This window comes from Thalassophryne amazonica, chromosome 1, assembly GCF_902500255.1.
Source record: "Thalassophryne amazonica chromosome 1, fThaAma1.1, whole genome shotgun sequence".
In the NCBI taxonomy this organism is placed as follows: domain Eukaryota; kingdom Metazoa; phylum Chordata; class Actinopteri; order Batrachoidiformes; family Batrachoididae; genus Thalassophryne; species Thalassophryne amazonica.
The window spans coordinates 26,084,676-26,111,268 of NC_047103.1; the positions used below are offsets into that span (position 1 = coordinate 26,084,676).

At 45.9% G+C, this 26,593-nt stretch overlaps 1 protein-coding gene across 1 annotated transcript in view; it reads left to right on the forward strand.

Annotated features, from left to right (window-relative positions):
* The window catches only part of LOC117507722 (dipeptidyl aminopeptidase-like protein 6), a 660,963-nt gene that overhangs the window by 477,036 nt on the left and 157,334 nt on the right, over positions 1-26,593 (forward strand). Inside the window, exons 4-5 of the mRNA XM_034167551.1 lie at positions 21,441-21,535; positions 21,988-22,062. Of these exons, the coding sequence (XP_034023442.1) occupies positions 21,441-21,535; positions 21,988-22,062 (170 nt within the window). The remainder of the gene's footprint in view (positions 1-21,440; positions 21,536-21,987; positions 22,063-26,593) is intronic.

The following is a 26,593-nucleotide window of genomic DNA, read 5'->3' on the forward strand; positions in this document are numbered from 1 at the left end:
CCATGCACACACAAACATTTAATTGAGCATTTAAGAGAGACATAATGGCTAATCACTTAATTTTCTTTTCTTTTTTTCCTTTCAAACATAAAATGAAAAGAAACTAAATGATCTGCCATTCTCTTTCTCTGGTATACACACACACACACACACACACACACACACACACACACACACACACACACACACACACACACGACAGTGGCAGAGAGAATTAAATTCTCAGAAGTGTGGTTGCACTTGACATTGTTAAATGGTTTATAAAAAAATAAAGCCTTGTTAATTTTATTCTTAGTTTGAATCTTTTATTCTCCAAGAAGTACAGATAAGAATACCGTTAAAGTGCCGAACTGATGAGCGGTACCGCTAAGAGTAGTCGTACCATTGAAATCTTAACGATATCCATCCGTAATAATAACACAGTTATGGAAAAGTGCTGCTTGGATGTAACCCAGATGGCTTTGGTTTCCCAATAAGTCCATCAAACCGTATTAATGAACCTTGCTCTACAGTCTGATGGACCACAGACAAACGTCTATATGAGCAGACATTTTCCTCCTTTCTACTAAAGATACCAGAGTTACAATAGTTCATCCTGCTGTGGTTCGGTGTCTCAAAACACGCATGTTGAGTGCTCTCTTTAAGAGCATGTCAGTTCTCTCCACAGAGTAGAAACACGCTCAGGAGAACTGTGACGGTTCCAATGATTTGAATGCAATTGTTCCTTTAAGAAAAGGTTGAATGTCAGTGAGTACAGACAACAGAGTAAAGAGCAGCATTTGAAATAACTGACAAAAATGCATGAGAATGGAATGAGAGAAAAAGGTTTTTCTGCTCTGCCGTTGCTGCTCAGTTGCTTGCATATACTATGTATCGGTGAGGGTTGTGCAGTATATAAACTATTTATACACACACACTATGCAAGCTGCTCACTGCACACCAGGAATAACATAGGGCATTCTCACACGAGAATAATATGTACAAGGTGACCCCCCCCCCCCCCAAAAAAAAAATAAATAAAATTATAATAAATCCTGCAAAGGTCCAGCAAATTTCAAGGAATTTGGTGGACTTAAACTCCATCTGTGCACAAGCACTCCCCAAGGTTTTAGTTATCTTGGTTGCTTTGCATAACAGTCATGTTCTTCCATGACATCACAGGCCTGGAGGCCTATTTTGCCAACCAGTCATACCATTTGGAGCATATTTTGGAACAAACATGACTTGAAAGAACATTTGTAGGATTTATTAAAATTTTTATGGGTTCTGTTTTTGGCGTCACCCTGTAGCTTTCCCAAGCACCCCCCCCCCCCCACACACACACACACACACACACACACTCCACCACACAAATTGCACAGCATGTGCCAGGCCTGTTGCCAAAATCCAACTGATTGAATAAAATTGTTGCCAGTGTTTAATTCAACAAAGTACTGAAAGCACTGAAGGAATACGAGGTCTGTCAATAAAGTATAGGTCCTTTTTATTTTTTTCAAAAACTATATGGATTTCATTCATATGTTTTTACGTCAGACATGCTTGAACCCTCGTGCGCATGCGTGAGTTTTTCCATGCCTGTCGGTGACGTCATTCGCCTGTGAGCACTCCTTGTGGGAGGAGTCGTCCAGCCCCTCGTCGGAATTCCTTTGTCTGAGAAGTTGCTGAGAGACTGGCGCTTTGTTTGATCAAAATTTTTTCTAAACCTGTGAGGCACATCGAAGTGGACACGGGTCGAAAAATTAAGCTGGTTTTTGGTGAAAATTTTAACGGCTGATGAGAGATTTTGAGGTGATACTGTCACTTTAAGGACTTCCCACGGTGCGAGACGTCGTGCAGCGCTCCCAGGCGCCGTCGTCAGCCTGTTTCAAGCTGAAAACCTCCACATTTCAGGCTGTATTGATCCAGGACGTCGTGAGAGAACAGAGAAGTTTCAGAAGAAGTCGGTTTCAGCATTTTATCCGGATATTCCACTGTTAAAGGAGACTTTATTTAATGAAAGACGTGCGGACGGGTCGGGACGCAGCCGGCGCGGTGCGGCGGCACAGGAAAAACACCTCTGTTGGAAGCCTTAAGGACAGGTTGGAACATGTCCAGCTGTTAAACAATTTCTCATATACTCACTCCACTGAAAGCCATCAAAAGCCGCCTGGATTTTACAAATGGTTATCAACACGGAGGTGTTTTTCCTGTGCCGCCGCACCGCGCCGGCTGCGTCCCGACGTGCGGACCCGTCCGCATGTCTTTCATTAAATAAAATCTCCTTTAACAGTGGAATATCCGGATAAAATGCTGAAACCGACTTCTTTTGAAACTTCTCTGTTCTCTCACGACGTCCTGGATCAATAGAGCCTGAAATGTGGAGGTTTTCAGCTTGAAGCAGGCTGACGACGGCGCCTGGGAGCGCTGCACGACGTCTCGCTCCGTGGGAAGTCCTTAAAGCGACAGTGTCACCTCAAAATCTCTCATCAGCCGTTAAAATTTTCACCGAAAACCAGCTTAATTTTTCGAACCGTGTCCACTTCGATGTGTCTCACAGGTTTAGAAAAAATTTTGATCAAACAAAGCGCCAGTCTCTCAGCAACTTCTCAGACAAAGGAATTCCGACGAGGGGCTGGACGACTCCTCCCACAAGGAGTGCTCACAGGCGAATGACGTCACCGACAGGCGTGGAAAAACTCACGCATGCGCACGAGGGTTCAAGCATGTCTGATGTAAAAACATATGAATGAAATCCATATAGTTTTTGAAAAAAATAAAAAGGACCTATACTTTATTGACAGCCCTCGTATTCTACTGTTATTTACGAGTATATTATTAAAAATGACATGAAAGTGGTTTTGCATTTGTGTTATTTCCTACAAGTGCAAATGCTAAATATAAGTTAAATTAAAATTAAATTAAAATTGTGTTCACCAGATTATTCTAATGTATTTAGAAAGGCTCACAAGCCAAGGTTCACTTTACAAGCCTTTTTATCCATTTCAGTTTTTTTTAATAATCTAACAAACAAGATAATTTAGCCATTCATCCCTGAATGTGCTTATGGATTGTTATACCAACTCATGTGTCGCATTAGTTTTGCTGCTGTCCCACAGTTTCCATCTGTAATTCTCCCCGTACTGTGTTGGTGCCTCCTTCTATCCGCGTTTTCATTTTCCCCTTGCTTCCCCAGAGTGAAGCCGTGTTAGGATTGTGCCCGAGGTGGGAGACTGTATTAATATGATGTACTGCTGTGGAAAGGTGGTGATCAGAGGAGCAAACAGCACCCTGGGCTAATGCACATCCAGTAAACATATAGGCGAAAGAGTGTGCAAGAGAGAGAGAGAGACAAAAAGGGCTGCAAAGAAATACATTGAAAGGGTCTTCCATGTTTTTACTTCTACCTTGGGTGCTGTGAAAAACTAGATGGCTCTTGGCCAGTGAAAGAGAGCAGAAAACAAAGAGTTAGAGAGGAGAAGAAAGGCTGATAAGGTCTAAAATGATGAACCTCAGCAGGAAGGCTTATAAAAGAGCGGTGCTGAGAAGGATTTGAGAGATCTGACATAGCTGGAGTGTCTTAGGGCATGTAGATAAAGGAGGCAAAGGGATTTGGCAAGGGATAAAGATTTTTTTTAAATGAACATGAATTGGCATTCATTTCAATGTTTAAAATGCACCTCAGATATGCCATATGAAGGAAACATAAAGCTATGATGTAAAATAATGTCACTGTTATATGGCAATATATGGCGCCTATGATCCTTGTCATTTGATTGGAGGTTTGTACGTCACGTGATGTTGATCATTCGTCCCATTTGCCATTCTGTTCCATTTACCATGCAAATTTGGTTCCATACATTTTGTACCATTGCACACCGCAACCACCGCCCGCTCACAGTAGCAGTGGCAGCGCTTAGCTTAAAAGCAAATATGGCGGGGTTTGTTTTGGCGACAGACGATGATTTGAATGAGCTTACTGATGGTTCTAATTCTTATAACACAAAAAATTAGAGTGCCAAGGGTGCTGTGGGTTGCCGGCTCAATTAAAGCACAAGGCAAAATGGCCATTTTCAGCATAAAATGGCTGACATTTCCAAACAAATCAATCTACATAATGTCAATGACCAATAAAAGAAATGCTATCAGACAGCTTTTGAGAAAATTGGGTCTAAATACTCAAATTGGCTGTTTTCAACATAAAAATGGTCACCATTTCCAAACTAATGAATCTATGCAAATACTTTTGAGATGGGAACAATGTTAATGACAAATATTGTGCCCTTGTTAAATTAAAGGAAAAGTTATTGTGCAGTTTTTTGAGAAAATTGGGCCAAATATCCAAATTGGCTGTTTTTTGGCATAAACATAGCCACTGTTTTCAAACTAATGACTATATTTTTTGATGTGAAATATGTCAATGAGGAAATTGCCTTTAAGTGCTCAAAATGGCTATTTTCGGCATACAAATGGTTGCCATTTCCAAACGAATGAATTTACGAATATAATTTTTAAACAGGAACAATGTCATTGACCCATATTATGCCCTTGCCAAATTAGAAAAAGAAAATTGACATTTTTTGAGATATTGCAATAAATGGACGACAAGGAGGAACGCCGCGCCACGACACAGCATTAGTGGCCTATCGGCCAGTAACCCCCCCCCCCCCCCCCAAAAAAAAAACACAAATCCACTATGCTGTAAGCCGTCTGGAGGCATTTGCAGTTTTAACTGGGATGTCTCTAGCTAAAGTACAATGTCTGTTGGATGAAGAGCCACTACAAATTTCTGTTGCGATTTTTCGCTGGACTGAGGAAGGCAGACGGCAGCCTGTACATGAACAAGTCATTGCATGGCGTCAGCTATGGACTACATCTCCACCTCCAATCACACACTCGTGCAGCTCCTGTCTAACCACTTATCTGGTTGGGGTGTGAAGCGAAGCAGTCGCTGATCACACCAAACGCCAATCCCACAGGAAAACGGCTGCAAAGAAGTTCAGACTATTAGTCAGCATTAAATACAGCAGAGAATATTACCTCCAAGGTAGCTGATTTCTCGGCGGGGAGGTGGAGTTGCAGTCCGGCCTTTATGGTGATGGTGTTGAGTAGTGGATGAGTGACAGCTGGTATGGATGATGAGTGACAGCTGTCACTCCCGGTCGCTCCGACGCCCTCTCGTGCTTGAAGCCCGCACTTTAAGCAGGGCGCCATCTTGTGGTGGTGGGCCAGCAGTACCTCCTCTTCAGCGGCCCACACAACAGGACCCCCCCCTCAATGGGCGCCTCCTGGCGCCCGACCAGGCTTATCCGGGTGACGGGTGTAGAAGTCGGCCAGGAGGGCCGGGTCCAGGATGAAGCTCCTCTTCACCCAGGAGCGCTCTTCGGGTCCATAACCCTCCCAGTCCACCAGATACTGGAACCCCCGGCCCTTTCGACGGACGTCCAGGAGCCGGCGTACTGTCCATGCGGGCTCCCCGTCGATGATCCGGGCAGGAGGCGGCGCCGGTCCAGGGGCACACAGTGGTGAGGTATGGCAGGGCTTGAGTCTTGACACATGAAAAACGGGGTGTATCCGCAGTGAAGCTGGCAGCTTCAGCTTCACTGCGGATACACCCCGTACGGCCGGACTGAGGACTTTGAGTATGGAAAAGGGTCCTATGTACCTGTCCTTCAGCTTCTGGGATTCCACCTGCAGGGGGATGTCCTTTGTGGATAGCCAAACCTCCTGCCCGGGCTGGTATGCAGGGGCCGGGGAATGCCGGCGGTCTGCATGGGCCTTAGCCCTCATCCGGGCTCTGAGCAGGGCAGAGCGAGCGGTACACCACACCCGACGGCACTTCCTCAGATGGGCCTGGACCGAGGGCACCCCGACCTCTCCCTCCACTAGCGGAAACAATGGGGGCTGGTACCCCAAACACACCTCAAATGGGGAGAGGCCGGTGACAGATGAAACTTGGCTATTATGAGCGTACTCGATCCAGGCCAGATGGTCACTCCAGGCCATCGGGTGCGTGGAGGTCACGCAGCGGAGGGCCTGCTCCAACTCCTGGTTCGTCCACTCTGCCTGCCCGTTCGTCTGGGGGTGGTACCCAGACGAGAGACTGACGGTGGCCCCCAGTTCCCTGCAGAAACTCCTCCAGACCTGGGAGGAGAACTGAGGACCACGAACCGAGACAATGTCCGATGGAATCCCATGCAGACGCACGGCATGGTAGACCAGGAGGTCTGCAGTCTCCTGGGCCGTCGGGAGCTTCGGGAGGGCCACGAAGTGGGCCGCCTTGGAGAACCGGTCCACTATCATGAGGATGGTAGTCATGCCCTGGGACGGCGGGAGGCCCGTGACAAAGTCCAGGCCGATGTGAGACCAGGGGCGATGAGGCATGGGCAGAGGCTGGAGGAGGCCTTGGGCCTTGTGGTGGTCAGCTTTGCCCCTGGCACAGGTGGTGCAGGCCTGGACATACTCCCAGACGTCGGCTTCCATAGACGCCCACCAGAAGCACTGCCGGACCACTGCCATGGTCCTTCGCACCCCTGAATGACAGGAGAGCTTGGAACCGTGACAGAAGTCTAAGACCGCAGCCGTGGCCTCTGGTGGGACGTACAATTTGTCCTTCGGACCTGTCCCCGGGTCCGGGCTCCATGTCAGGGCCTCCCGGACGGTCTTCTCCACGTCCCAGGTGAGGGTGGCCATGACAGTGGACTCGGGGATGATGGTTTCCGTCGGGTCTGACAGCTCGGTCTTGACCTCCTCTTCATGCACCCGGGACAGGGTGTCAGATCGTTGGTTTTTCGTCCCGGGGCGGTAGGTGATCCGAAAGTCAAAACGCCCGAAGAACAGCGACCAGCGGGCTTGCCTGGGGTTCAGACGCCTGGCGGTCCGAATGTACTCCAGGTTCCGATGGTCCGTGAAAACCGTAAATGGTACCGATGCTCCCTCCAACAGGTGTCTCCACTCCTCAAGAGCCTCCTTCACCGCAAGAAGTTCCCTATTGCCGACGTCATAGTTCCTTTCAGCCGGGGTCAACCTGCGGGAAAAGTAGGCACATGGATGGAGAACCTTGTCGGACTCCCCACTCTGGGATAGCATGGCTCCTATCCCGGAGTCAGAGGCGTCCACTTCAACTACAAACTGGCGATTGGGATCGGGCTGCACCAGAACCGGTGCAGTTGAGAACCGGCGTTTCAACTCCCTAAACGCGACTTCGCACCAATCCGACCAGGTGAAGGGGACTTTTGTGGAGGTCAGGGCTGTCAGGGGGCTAACTGCCTGACTGTAGCCCTTGATGAACCTCCGGTAGAAATTTGCAAAAACGAGGAACTGTTGCAGTTTCCTATGATTTGTTGGTTGGGGCCAATCTCTCACCGCCGCAACCTTGGCCGGATCAGGGGCGACGGAGTTGGAGGAGATTATGAACCCCAGGAAGGACAAAGAAGTGCGGTGGAACTCGCACTTCTCACCCTTCACAAACAGCCGGCTCTCCAACAACCGCTGTAGGACCTGACGTACTTCTTGACATGGGTCTCAGGATCCGGAGAAAAGATGAGTATATCGTCTAGATATACGAAGACAAACCGATGCAGGAAGTCCCGCAAGACGTCATTAACCAACGCTTGGAACATCGCGGGCGCATTGGTGAGGCCGAACGGCATGACCAGGTACTCAAAGTGACCTAATAGAGGGGTGTTAAATGCCGTCTTCCACTCATCTCCCTCCCGGATCCGAACCAGGTGATAAGCATTCCTAAGATCCAATTTTGTGAAAGTTTGGGCTCCATGCAAGGGCGTGAACACTGAATCCAACAGAGGTAATGGGTATCGGTTGCGAACCGTGATCTCGTTCAGCCCTCTGTAATCAATGCATGGACGGAGTCCGCCGTCCTTCTTGCCCACAAAAAAGAAACCAGCACCCATCGGGGAGGTGGAGTTCCGGATCAACCCGGCAGCTAACGAGTCCCGGATGTAGGTCTCCATTGATTCGCGTTCCGGACGTGAGAGGTTGTACAGCCTGCTGGACGGGTACTCAGCGCCCGGTATCAAATCAATGGCACAATCGTACGGACGGTGTGGGGGCAGCGTGAGTGCCAGATCCTTGCTGAAGACGTCAGCAAGGTCATGGTACTCAGCTGGCACCGCCGCCAGATTGGGGGGGACTAAAACCTCCTCCTTAGCTGTCACACCGGGTGGAACCGAGGATCCTAAACACTCCCGGTGGCAGGTTTCGCTCCACTGAACCACAACCCCAGACGGCCAATCAATCCGGGGATTGTGTTTTAACACCCATGGAAAACCCAAAATCACTCGGGAGGTAGAAGGTGTTACATAAAACACAATCTCCTCCCTGTGATTCCCAGATACAACCAAAGTCACGGGCTGTGTCTGGTGTGTGATTAGTGGAAGAAGGGTGCCATCTAGTGCCCGCACCGACAATGGTGACGGTAAGGCCACTAGAGGGAGCCCAACCTCCTTTGCCCATCTGCTATCCAGCAGATTCCCCTCCGACCCCGTGTCCACCAGTGCTGGGGCGTGAAGGGTTAGATCCCCACTCAGGATCGTGACTGGGATACGTGCAGATTTTCGGGGTCTCCCCGCGTGGGTATTGTGACCCACCCTTAGCCCAGTCTCTAAGGATGAGTACTGCTGTTTTGACCGTTTGGGGCATTCTCTCTGTGTGTGCTCAGTTGAGCTGCAGAGAAAACACTCTCCACGGATCAGCCTCCTTTGTCTCTGATCTGATCGCTTTTTGGCCCTGCTCGCTTCCATAGCAACGTCAGCAGGGGGAGCTGTCGTCACGTGGAGAGCCCTGGCTGTGGAGCGTGGGGAAGTCGGCTCCCTTTCGGACCTGGGAGGAAGAGGGATGGCTTGTGCCTGACCACGCCCTTCGTCTCGCTCCCATTGTTGTTCTGTTAATCGGTTGTCTAACCGTATAACCAGGTCGATAAGCCCGTCTAAATCCCGCAGCTCGTCCTTCACCACCAGGTGCTCCTTGAGGACCAGAGACAGTCCGTTTACAAAGGCGGCGCGGAGCGCAACAGCATTCCAGCCGGCTCGCGCTGCCGCGATGCGGAAGTCGACTGCATACTTCGCTGCGCTCCGACATCCCTGTCTTATCGACAGCAGCACGTTTGAAGCGGTCTCGCCTCTATGAGGGTGGTCGAACACCTGTCGGAACTCCCTCACAAACTCAGTGTAAACCGTTAGGAGCCGTGAATTCTGCTCCCAGAGCGCCGTAGCCCAGGCGCGTGCCTCTCCTCGAAGCAAATTTATAACGTAAGCCACCCGGCTAGCGTCTGACGCGTACATGACGGGACGCTGTGAAAAAACGAGCGAGCACTGCGTCAAGAAGTCCGCGCACGTCTCCACACAGCCTCCGTACGGCTCCGGAGGGCTTATGTATGCTTCAGGGGAAGGTGGGGGGGTTCGTTGAACGACCAGTGGAATGTCTGTCTCTGGCATTCAGTCAGCAGGGCGAGGTGCTGCAGCAGCGCCCTGAGCGTGCGCTTCCACCTGGGCGGTGAGAGCCTCCATCCTTTGATTGAGAACAATGCTCTGCTCGGTAACTAAGTCCAACCGAGCAGTAAAAGCGGTTAAAATGTGCTGCAGCTCACCTAACACGCCTCCTGCTGGCGCCTGTGCACCTCGCTCTTCCATTGGCTGTTCAAGCAATGGTTGACGGCCCTCGGGATCCATGACGCTGGCCGAGAAATCCTGTTGTGAAAGTGTAGGAACACGGACCCACAACAGGGGGCGTAAAAGAACGGGCAATGGATAAGCCAAACAGTAACAATTTAATGTTGTAAATTGTGCACAACGGAATACAGACAACAATCAGTTTGGGACTACAGTCAATTACACGTTGGGTGACGTGTGGGCAGGCTTGAGGATAGGAGACGCCCGTCCAGAACCGAGCCGGATACCACACGGCCCTCACCGCCAACGGACCTGAAGAACACCGGAGCCGCTAAGTCCTGGGTCCCCAGGTGGTCACCGTCTTCAGCTGTCAGACCTGGTACTGCTGGCAGAGAATAGAAACAGCACAGGTGAGTGTGAGTACGCACAGTCAGTAATCCCACAGTCTGTGTTCAGTAAGAAGGGAGCACCTCCACCTCCAATCACACACTCGTGCAGCTCCTGTCTAACCACTTATCTGGTTGGGGTGTGAAGCGAAGCAGTCGCTGATCACACCAAACGCCAATCCCACAGATAAGGCAATCCCACAGGAAAACGGCTGCAAAGAAGTTCAGACTATTAGTCAGTGTTAAATACAGCAGAGAATATTACCTCCAAGGTAGCTGATTTCTCGGCGGGGAGGTGGAGTTGCAGTCCGGCCTTTATGGTGATGGTGTTGAGTAGTGGATGAGTGACAGCTGGTACGGATGATGAGTGACAGCTGTCACTCCCGGTCGCTCCGACGCCCTCTCATGCTTGAAGCCCGCACTTCAAGCAGGGCGCCATCTTGTGGTGGTGGGCCAGCAGTACCTCCTCTTCAGCGGCCCACACAACAGGATTGGATTGGACTGCTAATTAGAGTTTGTGTTAGACTGTTTGGAACTACACCAAGTCCCTTTGATCTTGTTTACAAATTAATACAATATCAAATGTCAAGGATCTATTTTAGGGGTTATATTAAAGAAATAATAATTGCTTTGTTTTGTTTTGTTTTTTGTTTTTTGTTTTTTGCATTTGTGCCTCATTGAATGGAACATTCCATCTTTCACCAAATGAAATATTCTTTCCATTGCACGAATGAGCATTCATTATGTCATCATATCACCATTCTTCTCTCAGACTCCAGCCAGCAATTGGTTTAAAATTTGACTTCTTTATCAAGATGCCAAACAGTCATGATGAATAAAAATCAGTACCTTTTATTTCCTTGTTAGTATGGCGATGGGTTTTAACAAGGAGGAAAAAGCCAGAGAGACCATTTGGCAATGCCGATCTAAAAATGTATGACACGGCTCTACTAAGCACGTACTGAAATAAAGCCATTGTGATGGTAATTTTGTCACCTCTAATGGACAATTAGATGTTCTAGCAGATAGCGAGCCATCTGCATAACAATCTCTGAGCTCTAATTACAACGGAATATAGCGTGGTTGCTCGCGTTCCTATGGATCACCACAGCAGTAATATGAAAGAGCTCGGCTGGATTGAAGGTGAAAAGAGGCACTTCCTTTATTAAACGTGTCCTTCCCTGAGGAAGGCCTGATGGATGAGGAGCTGATGTTCATACGGCTGTCCAACAAGGGATCCCTTCAAGCAAATCCTCTAGTGGCACACACTCCCTGTGCTGGTTAGAAAAAAGGTTTTGTACACAGGTGGATTGGTCGTACATAGGTGAAATTCCGCCTCATTGAGACATTCAATATTGCTCCTAAATTTGCATAAAAGACCTTTATATACTTTATATTCAGTTTGCATAAATTTACAAGTATCAAACTTATTCTAGAGGGAGAATGAAAATTTATAATCAATCTCCACTTGTAGGACGGAAAAAACATATAGATCTATAGATATCAGGAGGAAAGAGTTTGACACCAAATTCTAAAATATATATATATATATATATATATAAAACGCAATGCTAAAATCCCATCGGCCGTATGAGCATCATTTTCTTTAGAATTTGCAGCTGTTTAATTAATTGTTAAGATCCTTTTGTCTAACGTACAGTTTGTAAATACTCAAATCAAATCATCATTTGTTCAAGTGCAAATCACGGAATATTTGTAGATCACCCTCTGTACATTTACAGGTATTAATGAAACAAATTTAACTTCATAGGAAGTTAGCTTTAAGTTAGTGGAAGTTAGCATGCATGCAAACGTCTGCAAACTGTCTGGTAAATAGTTGGAGCAATTTTCTGTCACAGTGGAATGTGCCGAAAAAGTGTTGATGTCCACCTCTTCCGCAATTTCTCGGATAGTCACACTACGGTGCCACATCACAACAGCGTTCACTTTTGAAATGATCCAGTCATTTCAGCATGTTGATGGCCAACCGGAGCGAGGCTCGCTGTCCACCGTTGTGCGGCCATCTTTAAAGCAGTTGTACCGCTCCTTAATCTGAGTGATGCCCAGAGGATCGTCACCGAAAGCCGTCTGAATAATCCGAATGGTATCCACCTGGCTGTCGCCCAGTTTCTGGCAAAATTTGATGCAGTCGTGCTGCTCCAGTCGTTCCGCCATTTCCTTGCAAAGAAAAAAACGACAAGAGACTCCACCCATCCTCACACAAAGGCTGCTTACAAGCAAATGACGCAATCGACAGGCGTGAAAAAACTCACGCATGCGCACGAAGGTTCAAGCTTGGCTCATGCAAGCACACGTGATTCAAATCCATCAGGTTTTTGAAAAAAAAAAAAAGGTCGGATACTTTTCGAACAGACCTCGTATATGACACAGAGGCTATATTTACACATAAATGAAACAGAGTTTTGCAGCTAGCTACCAGCCTGTGATGTCACCATGCTAACATCCACAAAATGTCTTGTAAATACTTTCAGAGGTGTAATAGGGCACTGCAGTCTCATTTGAGGTCGGGCACTAAAGGGCTAAAATATGACACATATGATGTAATTTCTCTACTTCCGGGGGAAAAACCACAGCAATCTCAGGGGGTTTTTGGGCAAATTACATGCAAACAAAATGAAAATGCAAAGAAAAAGCGATGATGCAGTGGGAAAGTGGACATGTGTTGCGGTTTGTTTATGACCCGGAGCGCAAATGTGTCGAGACGCTTTTGCAGGTGAGAGAACACAGCTACTCTGGTTAGCTGTGTAGGCTAACACTTACTGACACAATGTCTCCCATCTCCACTGGGAACCGAAAGAAAAAATAGTTTTCGCGACTGCTTCTGTGATTGCAGCCGAAAACAAAACAGTACACCATTTTTCCGTGTGAACTTATGATGTTTATATATTGCACAACGGAGCGCAGGTCCTCATAAGTGGTCAAATCTCGCAATATCACGCAGGGCTCAAACAAGACTGCCTGTTGGGTTCCAAAAACAGCGTTTTCAGTTTTAGAAGTGCTTATTTGTCATTACCGTTTACATAATGATCCATCCATCCATCCATTTTCTTCCGCTTTATCCGGAGTCGGGCTGCGGGGGCAGCAGCTCAAGCAAAGCCACCCAGACCTCCCGATCCACACACACCTCCCCCAGCTCCTCTGGGGGAACCCCAAGGCGTTCCCAAGCCAGCTGAGAGATGTAGTCCCTCCAGCATGTCCTGGGTCTTCCCCGGGGCCTCCTCCCAATGGGACGTGCCCAGAACACCTCTCCAGCGAGGCGTCCAGGGGGCATCCGGAAAAGATGCCCGAGCCACCTCAACTGACTCCTTTTGACGTGGAGGAGCAGCGGCTCTACTCCGAGCTCCTGCCGAGTGACCGAGCTCCTCACCCTGTCTCTAAGGGAGCGCCCAGCCACCCTGCGGAGGAAACTCATCTCGGCCGCTTGTACTCGCGATCTCGTTCTTTCAGTCATGAGCCAAATCTCATGACCATAGGTGAGGATCGGAACGTAGATCGATCGGTAAATCAAGAGCTTTGCCCCCCTACTCAGCTCTCTCTTCACCACGACGGTTCGATACAGCGACCGCATCACTGCAGATGCTGCACCGATCCGTCTATCGATCTCACGCTCCATCCGTCCCTCACTCGTGAACAAGACCCCGAGATACTTAAACTCCTCCACTTGAGGCAAGGACACTCCACCGACCTGAAGAGGGCAAAGCACCTTTTTCCGGTCGAGAACCATGGTCTCGGATTTGGAGGTGCTGATTTTCATCGCGGACGCTTCACACTCGGCTGCAAACTACCCCAGTGCACGCTGAAGGTCCTACATAATGAGAAATATGGATATAAACATACAAAACAAAGCGTTTTTGGAAAGACCAGCCACTGACATCACAGTGCAGCTCTATTCTCTATTCTGATTGGCTGTCATGCCCACCACTCAAAACTGGACTTAGGGCTCCTTCATACATAATACGAATGTGGTTGAATTGTGCATGAAGCAGGAATCATATGCAATAAGTGTAAAATCAAAGCTGCCTCCAATGCCTCGTACACCTGTTGCTACAACTATTTGCGCACACCAATGGCTGAAAGACATTGTGCCCATTCAATCCCTCTCACGGCAGGTGTCGGTCAAATTCCAGGTCACACACTTGAACATCTACACCATTTGCTTGGCACTTAGAAAATGTGTGGCCATTTGCACTGTTAGCACAAAAAACACAAAACAGTCAGAAGACAAATCACTTTTGAGCTAGATGTGAAATTTGTCTAAGTGCCCCCACAACTGTGGAGTTTCAAAAAGCAACACACGTGGTGCATGTCTCTCACATGTGTCGACTGTGTCGCACCCCCTCCCCCCCCCCCCCCCCGCTCCCCTCAACACAAGCATTTTTCAGTTTTGTGTGCAATCTGTGTGTTTTAATGGGCAATTATGTATGTGTTTTGAGACTGTGGACAGTTTCAAATACCTGGGTGTTCACCTCAACAACAAACTGGACTGGACTCACAACACTGATGCCCTGTACAAGAAAGGACAGAGTCACCGCCACCTCCTGAGGAGAGAGATCCTTTGGAGTGAGCAGGCCTCTGCTTAAGACCTTCTATGACTCTGTTGTAGCCCCTGCTCTCCTCTATGCTGTCGTCTGTTGGGCCCCGGGCAGCACAGAGCGGGAGAGAAAGAGACTGAATAAACTGGTCAGGAAGTCCAGCTCTGTCCTGGGCTGTCCTCTGGAGTCTCTGGAGGAGGTGGCTGAGAGGAGGGTGTTAGGCAAGTTCAAATCCATCATGGACAACTCCTCTCACCCTCTGCACCGGACTGTAGTGGAGCTGAGCAGCTCGTTCAGTGACAGACTGAGGCACCCTCAGTGCAAGAAGGAACGATACCGCAGGTCGTTCCTCCCTGCTGCTGTCAGACTGCACAAAAACAACAAAAACCCGGATTAATCTTTTTAGTCACATAGCACTACTATTATTCTGAACACTACTATAGGTACGTACATATATATATACTATTTCTACCTCATTTTCTTATTTTATTGTATTGTTACAAGTATTAGTATTATTGCTTATCCTTGCACACACTGTTTCATGAACATTTTCCTCTACTTGCACCCATCTTGTGTCTTTTTTTTTAAGAGCTGACGTAGCATGTGAATTTCTCCTCTGTGAGATCAATAAAGTTTTATCTTATCTCATCTTTTGTGCTTTATTTTACTAGATAATTTCAATCAGTCAATCTATGTGCTTCATGCCCCTATCACTGCTGGGATAGGCTCCAGCTACACCCTTGACCCTTAATTGGAGTAAGCGGTTGAAGATGAATGTGCGTGTGAGTGAGCTCCAAAAAAGCAAGACATATTCAGGGAACGTTGATTAGAAGGGAAATGTGTGACATGAAAAGATACGCAAGTAACTGGAATGACTCCAGCCTTGAGAAGACTGTCAACCAAAGCCAATTAAGAAGTAGTAGTGGGCTGAGGCTGGAGTCGGTACATCAAGAGCTACCACACACATCCATTTCTACGAAATCTGTCAAACCACTCCCGAACCAGAGTCGATATGTCAGAAATGTCTTATGTGGTCTTAGGAGAAAAATAACTGGACCATATGTCAGTGGTCCAAAGTCAGATAAAAGTAAATCTTGCATTTATTTCATTTGGAAATCAAGGTCCCAAAGTTTGGAGGAAGAGTAGAGAGATGCAGAGTCAAACGGTTGAAGTCCAGTGTGACGTTTCCATAGTCAGTAATGATTTGGGTGGAGTCAAACATTATTACTGACGTACTGCAGGATTGACGTCCATAAAATCAAATACTTCTCAGGTATTCACTCTTTCATAGCTTTCCAAATAACCAAATAATATGCGTCTCCAAACCCAACACAAACATAAATACTTTTATTATCAAGTGTGAAAGATTTGGAATTTCAGAACTCACAAATATGCCCATTTCTTATGTCTCAAACGACTCCAACTTCATTCTGCTCATGTTTTTGACATTTTTCGGCCAACTGTCTCCAATCTGTCAGTTTTCTGCCCATCATTGGACTCTCATGCATAGTTAATCACATCTGTTCTGCATCGCTTAGCATGGGCCTTGTATAAATGTTTGCCGTTGTTTTCCAGTTGTTTGCCGGATTGTGAGCCGCCCTTCTGCCGTTGGGAGCTTGTCTTTGCTGAGCCCGATCCCTTTGCCATTCTTTTTCTGTAGATTCTTTGCCTGTTTTCCTCGATTTCCTTTCTGTGTTTCATATCGTTGTTTTTGTGAGTCACAAAAGTTTATTCTGTACCGTGCCGTGCCATCATAGGCGTTGTGCATTTCACCTTCTTTCCGAGTTCATGACAGATTCATCGTAATGTTTTTGCACTTTCAGAAGTCACTTCAAAATTGGCGATTAATTTTGTACTTAATAAAAGTACTGCTTCAAATGAACCAACCCCTAAAACCATATTATAAAATGTCCCACTCAGTTCTGTAATAATAACACCATCACACTGTGTAACTAAATAAAAATGACATTTCATAATGCTTACAGGCTGCTTGGTACACTGATGGTGTTCTTGCCTGCAGCTGTATTTTTAAGCAGAGTATTGAATCACAAAAATCTTTTTGCACCATGGAGTCCGTTGCAGTTCTCAAAATTAATTTGGAACAGTGACACTGCAGAACACCGCTTCCCAACTGTCACTGTGGCTCCATCTGAACCAAAGCCAAAATACCTTCTCCTTCTATTGTGGAAGGCAAACCTATTGTAAAAAATCATAGGTATGAGATAGAGTAACACTTTAATTATGCTCATTGTTGAAAAAAGATCTACTACAAGCTTGAATATAAAATCTGATTTTATTTTTCCCCCTGGAAATGTATCCTCAAAATTTGGTGTTCAATTTATGATCACAGACTAAACTTTTACATGTCATGTGCATACAAAACAGTCGGTGAAGACAGAATCCAATGAAAGGAATGCCCTAATTTCGCAATAGTTTTTATTATTATTAGTAGTAGTTTTTATTTTATTATTATTATTAGTTCACCCTAAGGACAGGAACCCTATTTACAAACAGAGCAATGTAGTGTATTCTATCAGATGTCAGGAAAACTGTAACAAACACTACATAGGTGAGACTAAGCAGCCGTTATACAAAAGGCTATACCAGCACCTCAGAGAGGGCGCCAGTGGACCTCAGTCTGCAGTTCATCTCCATCTTAAAGACACTAACCACACACTTGAGGACAAGGAAGTTAAAATCTTAGCCAGAGAGAAGAAATGGTTTGAGAGAGGGGTGAAGGAGGCATTGTATGTGAAACAGCTGACCCCCTCCCCTTAACCGGGGAGGGGGTCTGAGACACGCTTTGTCCCTTGTTTACAATGGGGTACTCAGGTCAAAGGAGTTTCAGTCTTTTGTTCATGGTTATGAGTCATTTACGTCATCGGGAGACTCATCAGGAGAGGCGTCAGTCCCATCATTAAGAGGGACAGCTACCCTGTCATTAGGAGGGTGCTAACTAGAGCACAGGAGGTGCTAATTAAAGCAGTTGTTTAGTCACTAGCCAATAGCAGTCTCCCTCTCGGTAGGAGGGGTCTGGTTAGGTTTAAAACTCCAGCTTTTGTGGCTTCTGTTTATTCTTCTCTACAAGGGTCAAGACAGAAGTCAGACCACCAGAGCAAGAATTTTAGCTGAGGAAGCTTCTGCGATTTGAAGCGAAATGTCCTCGCATCAAGCAACCCAGTCCAGTCAAAGATTCAAGATTCTTCTCTACTATGGAAACCACCTGGACAAGATCACAGATTATTATTATTATTATTATTATTATTATTATTATTACTATTTATTTATTTATTTATTTATTTATTTATTTATTTAGAACTATCCTCAGCTCCTACAAACAAACAAAAGTCATGGTGTGAGGTAAAATTTTCACTCATGGAGCCAACTATTTCTGCTCTGCTTTTTAACACCACAATCAGTTATATACCCAACTTTAACAAGATCACTGCAAGCACCAGTATAAAATCGGATAGATTTTATAGAGAATCAGTAATCGGATAAAAAGTACTTTTGCATTTTTAAACAACATCAACCATCCAGGGCTCTTCCTAAGCAATGGCATAGTGTCGCTGTGCCATCACACAGCTTGTCAAATTTAGTGTATCACTTTCTGTTGTCCTGGGTAATTTTTTTTTTTTTTACATCTTTACAAGTTTTGGATCTTTCCCAGTGGTAGGATCTCAGCCAAAGTGGGGCCAGTGTCTTGACATTTTGCTGAAATGGCGATGGGATGTGGCTTTCTGCTTTTTGTTTTCCCCAACTTCTAAAATGTCACCATTTTAACTTTATTTTTTCATCCCTTTCTCTGTGATAGAGGTGGGCGATACTGGGAATTTTGGTATTGATCCAATACCAAGTAAATACAGGCCCAATGTCGCTAATAACGATACCGATACTTTTTCATAGATCCAAAGGATCCAAAAAGACCTAGGATAGAATTTCGCCAAACATTGTGCATGACAACAAAATACTTTATTATCACAATCAACATTTTTGTTTAAAAAAATCACTCAACACAACTTAAAACAAAATCTCCTGAAGTAGAGGGCTGTCAAACCAGAATACAACAACATTAACACACCACAACAAAATTGGCTGGCACTGCTGAGCCAAGTGACTGTGAAACAACAAAAGACCAGAGGGGGGATGGTGCGCTGCTCCGTGTTGCGTGACACAGCGCAGCGCTGCTCTGCTCTTACAGACAGAGAGTAGACTTTGATGAATCTGTGTGCGCAGCAGTCAGTGCATGAGGGAGAGAAAAAAAAAGCTTGAGTATCGATCTTTTGACACGAGGATCATTCAATATCAATCCCAGCATTGGTATCGATATTATCGATATTAGGATTGATCCGGCCACCTCTACTCTTTGATTCAGCAGATGCATTTCAGCTGGAGGTTGAACATGCAGGCATCGCAGTCAGTTTTGTTTATTTAAGTTAAAGTGTTTGTGAAGCGTTGTGTGTTGCCCAAAAAAGCAAAAATTAAAAAGCGAAAGACTCAATGTGACTCTGAGCAAAATACAGAAGAAACAGTGGACATTTGCTGAGAGGATCTTTCAGAAACTGTTTGTCAGTGTGGCCGTGGATGGAGCTGTGACTCACCTGGTGTGAGAGGAGTGCTGAGAGCCCCTCACACTGAGCAGAGACAGACAGCAGTCAGCCGCCGAGAGAATAGCCACTCCCCACGTAGAGAGGACGAAACACTGTTTTTAAAAAGAGACAAACACACTGCTTCACTTTAAATGCGCAGTAAGCTATTTCAAGTGATCACCATGGACCGTCTTTTTCCTAAAAGGCTTTATTTTACTCTGTGTGCCGCATTGGAAAGCGGTAGCTTTTGTCCTAAATTGATTGGCGCTTACACGGCTTAAGACTCTAGTCTGCATCTGTCTTTTTCTGGGGATGTTACAGCGCCACACACAGGCTTGGCATATGTACTACAACATTAAACGAAGCTTCAAGGCACAGAATTTGCCTCAAACATTTTTTCTAATCGAATTATTCGAGTTACTTGACTAATCGTTTCAGCCCTACTGTACTTGTGCTCTAATTTTTAAAGTGTCTATACTACTAATACATTAAATTAAGCACGCTGTTCTTAATCAAAAACTGTTTTACACATATATATAGACATTAAATTGACTTTATTGATGAGTCTGACCTCTTTGAAAAGTGACCAAATTACATGTATTTGTATTGTCTTTTGTATGAAATGCCCGGATGACCTACCTTGAGAATAAAAGTTAACTCTCCAGTTAGAGGATTATCGGTTATCAAAGCTTCAAAGTTTTCGGTTAGCTGTGCCCACCACTGGGATTTGGTTTGGGCATTAAAAATTATGACCAGCTTATTCCCACATCGTGTTAATTTCGTCAAACGAGACAAGATGAAATATATTCGTTAACAACCATTATTTCATGGTTAAGCCAAGATGATCATGAGACACTGACACCACCTCATCATCATCTCAAAGATGACATTAAAATGCATTATTGTTGATGATAAAGGACGAGATTAAAAAAATGTTTTGTTTGAAATAAAAACTGAATTAAAATCTCTCTTTATTTTGCATCTGCGCAGGGTTATTTCAAAATCAGGTAACGGGGCGCTGCGCCCCCTTACTCTTGGCGTGCAATGCCGAGTAAGTGGCATGGACTTACACTACTAGCCGTGTTGAAAAAAATTCTTACCCTTAATGATTAAAAATCTATTCAAAATGTTGAAAAATAGATCTTTTTCAAAATAATGTTGACTCTGTGTGTGTGTGTGTGTGTGTGTGTGTGTGTGTGTGTGTGTGTGTGTGTGTGTGTGTGTGTGTGTGTGTGTGTGTGTGTGTGTGTGTGTGTGTGTGTGTGTGTATAGACTGAAGGACACTGAGAGTGGCAGCCTGCTCCACTCCATCTGGAACATTTGGAAATATAAATGGAATTTGTTTATTTACTGTTTTCTTCCAAACGAGGAACATAAAATCCAAAGTGTAGAGAGTTAAATGACTATCTCTGTATCAGATCAGACCGCACTGCATACCTGCTAAAAGTGCTGACAATGCTAATATACAAATGAAATAACATGAGAATTTCACTTAACTGAAGTACTGCAGTTGAGGATCGGAACGTAGATCGATCGGTAAATCAAGAGCTTTGCCCCCCTACTCAGCTCTGTCTTCACCACGACGGTCCGATACAGCGACCGCATCACTGCAGATGCTGCACCGATCCGTCTATCGATCTCACACTATGGTCATGAGATTTAGCTCCTCACCTATGGTCATGAGATTTGGCTCATGACCGAAAGAACAAGATCGCGAGTACAAGCGGCCAAGATGAGTTTCCTCCGCAGGGTGGCTGGGCGCTCCCTTAGAGACAGGGTGAGGAGCTCGGTCACTCGGGAGGAGCTCGGAGTCGAGCCACTGCTCCTCCACGTCGAAAGGAGCCAGTTGAGGTGGCTCGGACATCTTTTCCGGATGCCCCCTGGGCGCCTCGCTGGAGAGGTGTTCCGGGCATGTCCCATTGGGAGGAGGCCCCGGGGAAGACCCTGGACACACTGGAGGTTTGCGAACACAGGCATTTTGGGTTTTCAGCAAAAATACTCCAATGGACCAAATTGAAATTCTGAGACATTTCAGCCCAAATCTATTCTCCAGCCTCAGTGGGTTTTGGCTGTTACTATGGTTTCTGACACTTTCTTTAAGACACCTTGTGGAAACTTGTATTTTGCAAAGAATGTGACACCAAAAATACCATGTAGGGTTCCTGACATGTGGCGTTATATGCTCAGATGTGAGCATTTACCGTGGGACTTGTCAGCTGACGTGCATTATGGGTAATTGCTCCAGTTGGTATGTAAATCTTCCAGTTAAAGTGTTTCCTTTTCCTCTCTTAATTTAATCCCTTACAGGTAATGAGTTATTGTATCGTAATCGAGACGGCGATGTCGTCAAGTACAACATGGGCACAGACGAGAAAACGGTTCTGGTGCACAACAAGAAGTTTGTAAGTCTTTCATCGTCTTCTCTCTTTCTTACTTGTCTCTGTGGCAGCATTGGTGAATTAAACTTAAACTTTTCTTCCAGTGTCAGCAAATAAAAGCAGCCAAAGCACTTTCTTTTTTTTTTTCTTTTTATATTGCAGAGCTCAATCAATCGCTCCATTATTACTATGAAATGCGAGCTGCATGCGTAACACTTGAGGCCTGGTTATGCGGAGAATGTCGAGATAGAAATGTAGCGCGAGCGCCGCTGCAGCTTGGGTGACGATCACACAACATTATGTCCCCATCAAATCGGTGTGTGCCAGCGTAAAGATTAATGCCTCTCCCATTCACTTCAGCGGCCGAGCAATCCGTCAAACTCAGTCATTTAAGGACCGGCCTAATGAAAAAATATAACGCATGGTTAAAGGTCTCATCTTTGTCTCTTTTTTCTCTCCTCCCATCTACTTCTCAGGAAATGTACAAAGCAAGCAAGTATGAGGTGTCTCCTGACATGAAGCATGTCCTGCTGGCCTACAATGTCGCACCGGTGAGCTTCTCATTTGTTTGCTTGTTTTTGAATTAGCAAAGTGACAGCCAAATATGTCAGCCGGCTCCACCGGGTGGGGGAGAGCGGAGCGTCAGCGGCGCCTCATGCTGCAAAGCCAGAAGGAAAAAAAATGGGGTGGGGGAGGAAAGCAATCACAGCAGGGAGCGGCGGCCTGTTGCGCGCTGTTGCCTGTCTGCTACAGCGGCGGGGGCCAGCACAGCCGCGCAGAACTGTAGCGAAGGAGGTGAAAACATGAGCAAACCCCACAGTGCTGCACAGGCGCACGGGAACAGTGACTTGATCATTTCTGCACAAACCGAAATCAAGCGTCCCCAGATTGCATCCGTGTGCCGGCGCGTTGCATCCTAAACGTATAAACTCCTGTTACAGGCGGATCTGTGTGGGAGCTTTTTGTGTGCTTGCCTTCATTCGGGATCTGATTCAGTGTTGTGAGTTGGTGCGTTTGTGCTGGCAGAGATATAACCTTGTTTTATTTCATGAGATGAATAGAAAATTTGACACACTGGAGACGCAGTGTGTCCCTTTTTTTTCCCTGCCTGCACGTGTTTTGCATTTATTATTCCGTGCACAGCTCCATCACCTTGATAGGTGACATTCCTGTGTAGTCACTGCTGCAACACTCACTCACACTCTCAACAAATGCGCACCTCATCTGTAGTGCAGGTTTACCCTTCAGACAGACACGCTGCCTCTCGCTGTCTCCCCGCATTTAAAAGCTTTGACGGAACAGAGCAGGTTCATAACAAACTGTTTTTGCATACTAACACCAGAGATGCAAATCATCTTCAATTCATTTTATAACTCAAGCGTCTCCAGTGAGCATTGCCACACTGCGCACCATCCCACGCCATCTTTCACAGACATGACATTTAGAGCACGCACGAGATATTAGTGGAGGGATTTTTACAGAAACATCTGAATGCTGCGTGAATAATGAATGCTCAAGAAGGTCCCAGGTTTCTGAGGGTTCATAAAATCAGATTATAAGTAGAGTTCTACTGGAAACACATCACTCAAGAAGCAGCCAGAAGACCACCTGGGCCTTTTTAGAGGCTTCATCCCAATTAGGAGCAGAATGAAAGTTGTTTTCCTGTCATTTTTACCCAAGTCTGACAAGGAAGATCAGGTTTCATGAAGCAGTCCAATCTCGTTTAGTCAGATAAACTCACTTAGTTGACTAATTTTTTTTTTTTTATGTTAGTCGTTGCACAAAACGCTTAGTCGGTTAAAGTTTTGCGTTACTCGAATAAAATGTTTAGCTTGGTATAGATGAATCTTATTACAGTCGACAAAACTTTAATGTCTTACCTCAAACATGGTGGTGATCATGTACCACCACTTGATGGACCACTCAAGAGCACCCCTATGTCACTCGTATTCCACCAGAAGGAGAGCTTCCTCTGCTTTTGTCCATTTGGTACTCCCATGATCCCCGTGCACTTCCCAGAATGCACCGCGGCACCAGCAGAGTTCTGGCATGTCAAAGCCATGTAAACAATGGCTAGTGAGGATGTGCATGGCATTGATTTGGCGAGTTCATGAGTGATTATGATGACATGTTCTCCCAAGTTGAGAGGGTTATCTAGACGAGGTGTAGCACCTGTGATGGACTTCTGCCATCCCCGATGTTGTCTTGTCCATACGTCACGTGGTGTGTTTACATTTTGCCCGAAACTTTAACTCTGCTGACACTGACCTCTTGTGTGAGTCACGGGCCGTGAGACGGCACGAGATTCACAACTGCGAAACAGCGAATGTTGTAGCAAATGACTGTAATGTGATGTGTTTGTGACAGTTCTCACAATAGCCACTGGGCATCGCTGTTACACACAGCAGCATTGTGTGCACAAAAATTCTTGACAGAAGTGTTGTAAGTATATAGAAGAAGGACTGCTAAACACGTCGTTCTGCAGTTTGCATGTCTGTAAATATTAATAAAGCTGGTAAACAAACAAAGGCTGGATAGTTCATGACAACGACCAACTTGGACGTAAACAAAACTGTTGCACATTGGGATGTTTCTTGGCACGGTACTCGCGAGGCCGCATGCCCATGAAAATCTTCAGCTAACGCCGTCGATGTGAAACGGTGATTTGACGAATAATGTTGAGTGGCTAACTGTAGTCAACTAAGTTTAGTAGACTAAAAGATTAGACTGCTTTATGAAACCGGGCCCAGGTCAGGTTTCAGAACTGTTTTTGGTGCCAACAGTCAAAAACACCCAGGTGCACCTGTGCCGCATTCTTATCTTCATCTATGTGGCACTGTCAGGTGTTACATCGGTGTCCCCTTCCTGGAGTTCTCAGCGATGATGCACCTGCTTACACGATTGTGCTAAATGGAAGGAGTGTTGCAGTTGATACTTATTTAAGATGTTAGATCTGGTTCAGACTAGGGTTGGCAGTCTGGCTTGGATAACATGATAGGTTTTTCTGAATCTGAATGGTGCAATCGAATTCAAGTCAGATTGTTTTCTGTCAACCTCTTTGAGGTGGATTGAGTCTGATTTAAGAGAGATTTGCCGAGGTCTGAACGCAATGTGGCTAGAATCTGGCTAGCTAGGGAATCATGATGTGAACTTTGTCACTGAAGCCGCGTGCCACAGCGTCCTCTCCATCGTGACAATGCACAGTAAAGCAAATGACCTTCTTTCTCTGCGGCGCCTTCTCACCAAGAAATTTTGCTGATGTGCGCTCTGAGATCCAGATATACACACACACACACACATTCAAGATAAATACACACACACAAGTTGAATTTGGCTTGAGCTTGATTGAGTTGGGACACATGTGTAGGATGAGCCAGATTTGAAAAACAATTCACTCCAGCTAAAAAGCAAACTGTATTGAATCAGTTGCCAATCCGATTGCCAACCCCAGTCTGAACGGGGTCTTCTAAGCCATGATAGGGTCAGTCTCAATACTGCATGCATTCATGTATTGTCGGGTTAAAAACTGTTGTACTGGTTGTTACAACAAAATCTCTGTTTTGTTGGCAGCAGCAGACGGGAGGTGTTGACGTGAGACATCGCAGTTTTGCAGAGTCAATAAGTTGCACACTAATTTGCTGACTTAGATGAAACAACAGCTTGTAACTTTTTTTTTCAGTGTTGTTTTAATTCAGGACAACATACGCTCACATCCAACTCAATACATTTTGAAACGAAACCCTTGTCGTGACTGAACGTAGTATGTGCAGCTTCGGTACGCCCTTTGTGTCATTTACGGGCGTACAGGGTAAAGCTAATGCTAAACCCAAGCATAGAAAAATGCTATCTGCTGTGTCGAAGGATGAGGCACGAGTCAAGCAGATAGTTTTACGAGGGCTGTCCGTAAAGTATAGGTCCTTTTTATTTTTTCTAAACTATATGGATTTCATTCATATGTTTTTACGTCAGACATGCTTGAACCCTCGTGCGCATGCGTGAGTTTTTCCACGCCTGTCGGTGACGTCATTCGCCTGTGAGCACTCCTTGTGGGAGGAGTCGTCCAGCCCCTTGTCGGGAATTCCTTCGTCTGAGAAGTTGCTGAGAGACTGGCGCTTTGTTTGATCAAAATTTTTTCTAAACCTGTGAGGCACATCGAAGTGGACACGGTTCGAAAAATTAAGTTGGTCTTCAGTGAAAATTTAACAGCTGATGAGAGATTTTGAGGTGATTCTGTCGCTTTAAGGACTTTTCACGGTGCGAGACGTCGCGCAGCGCTCTCAGGCGGCGTCATCAGCCTGTTTCAAGCTTAAAACCTCCACATTTCAGGCTTTATTGATCCAGGACGTCGTGAGAGAACAGTGCAGAACGTGCAGGTGGATTGCAGAGAACGTGCAGGCGGATTGCAGCGTCGGCTCGCAGCCGCCGCGACGCTCCGCCACAGGAAAAACACCTCTGTTGGAAGCCTTGAGGACAAGTTGGAACATCTCCAGCTGATAAACAATTTCTCATATACTCACTCCACTGAAAGCCATCAAAGCCGCCTGGATTTTACAAATGGTTATCAACACGGAGGTGTTTTTCCTGTGCCGCCGCGCCGCGTCGGCTGCGTCCCGACGCGCGGACCCGTCCGCACGTCTTTCATTAAAAAAATCTCCTTTAACAGTGGAATATCCGGATAAAATGCTGAAACCGACTTCTTCTGAAACTTCTCTGTTCTCTCACGACGTCCTGGATCAATAGAGCCTGAAATGTGGAGGTTTTAAGCTTGAAACAGGCTGATGACGCTGCCTGAGAGCGCAGCGCGACGTCTCACACCGTGAAAAGTCCTTAAAGCGACAGAATCACCTCAAAATCTCTCATCAGCTGTTAAAAGTTTCACTGAAAACCAGCTTAAGCTTAAAACTCACGCATGCGCACGAGGGTGCAAGCATGTCTGACGTAAAAACATATGAATGAAATCCATATAGTTTTTGAAAAAAATAAAAAGGACCTATACTTTACGGACAGCCCTCGTATATGTTGTCAGAGAGAAAATAGACTACTTCTTTTTAACGTGCTACCCCAAGCATAGTCTTCTGTACA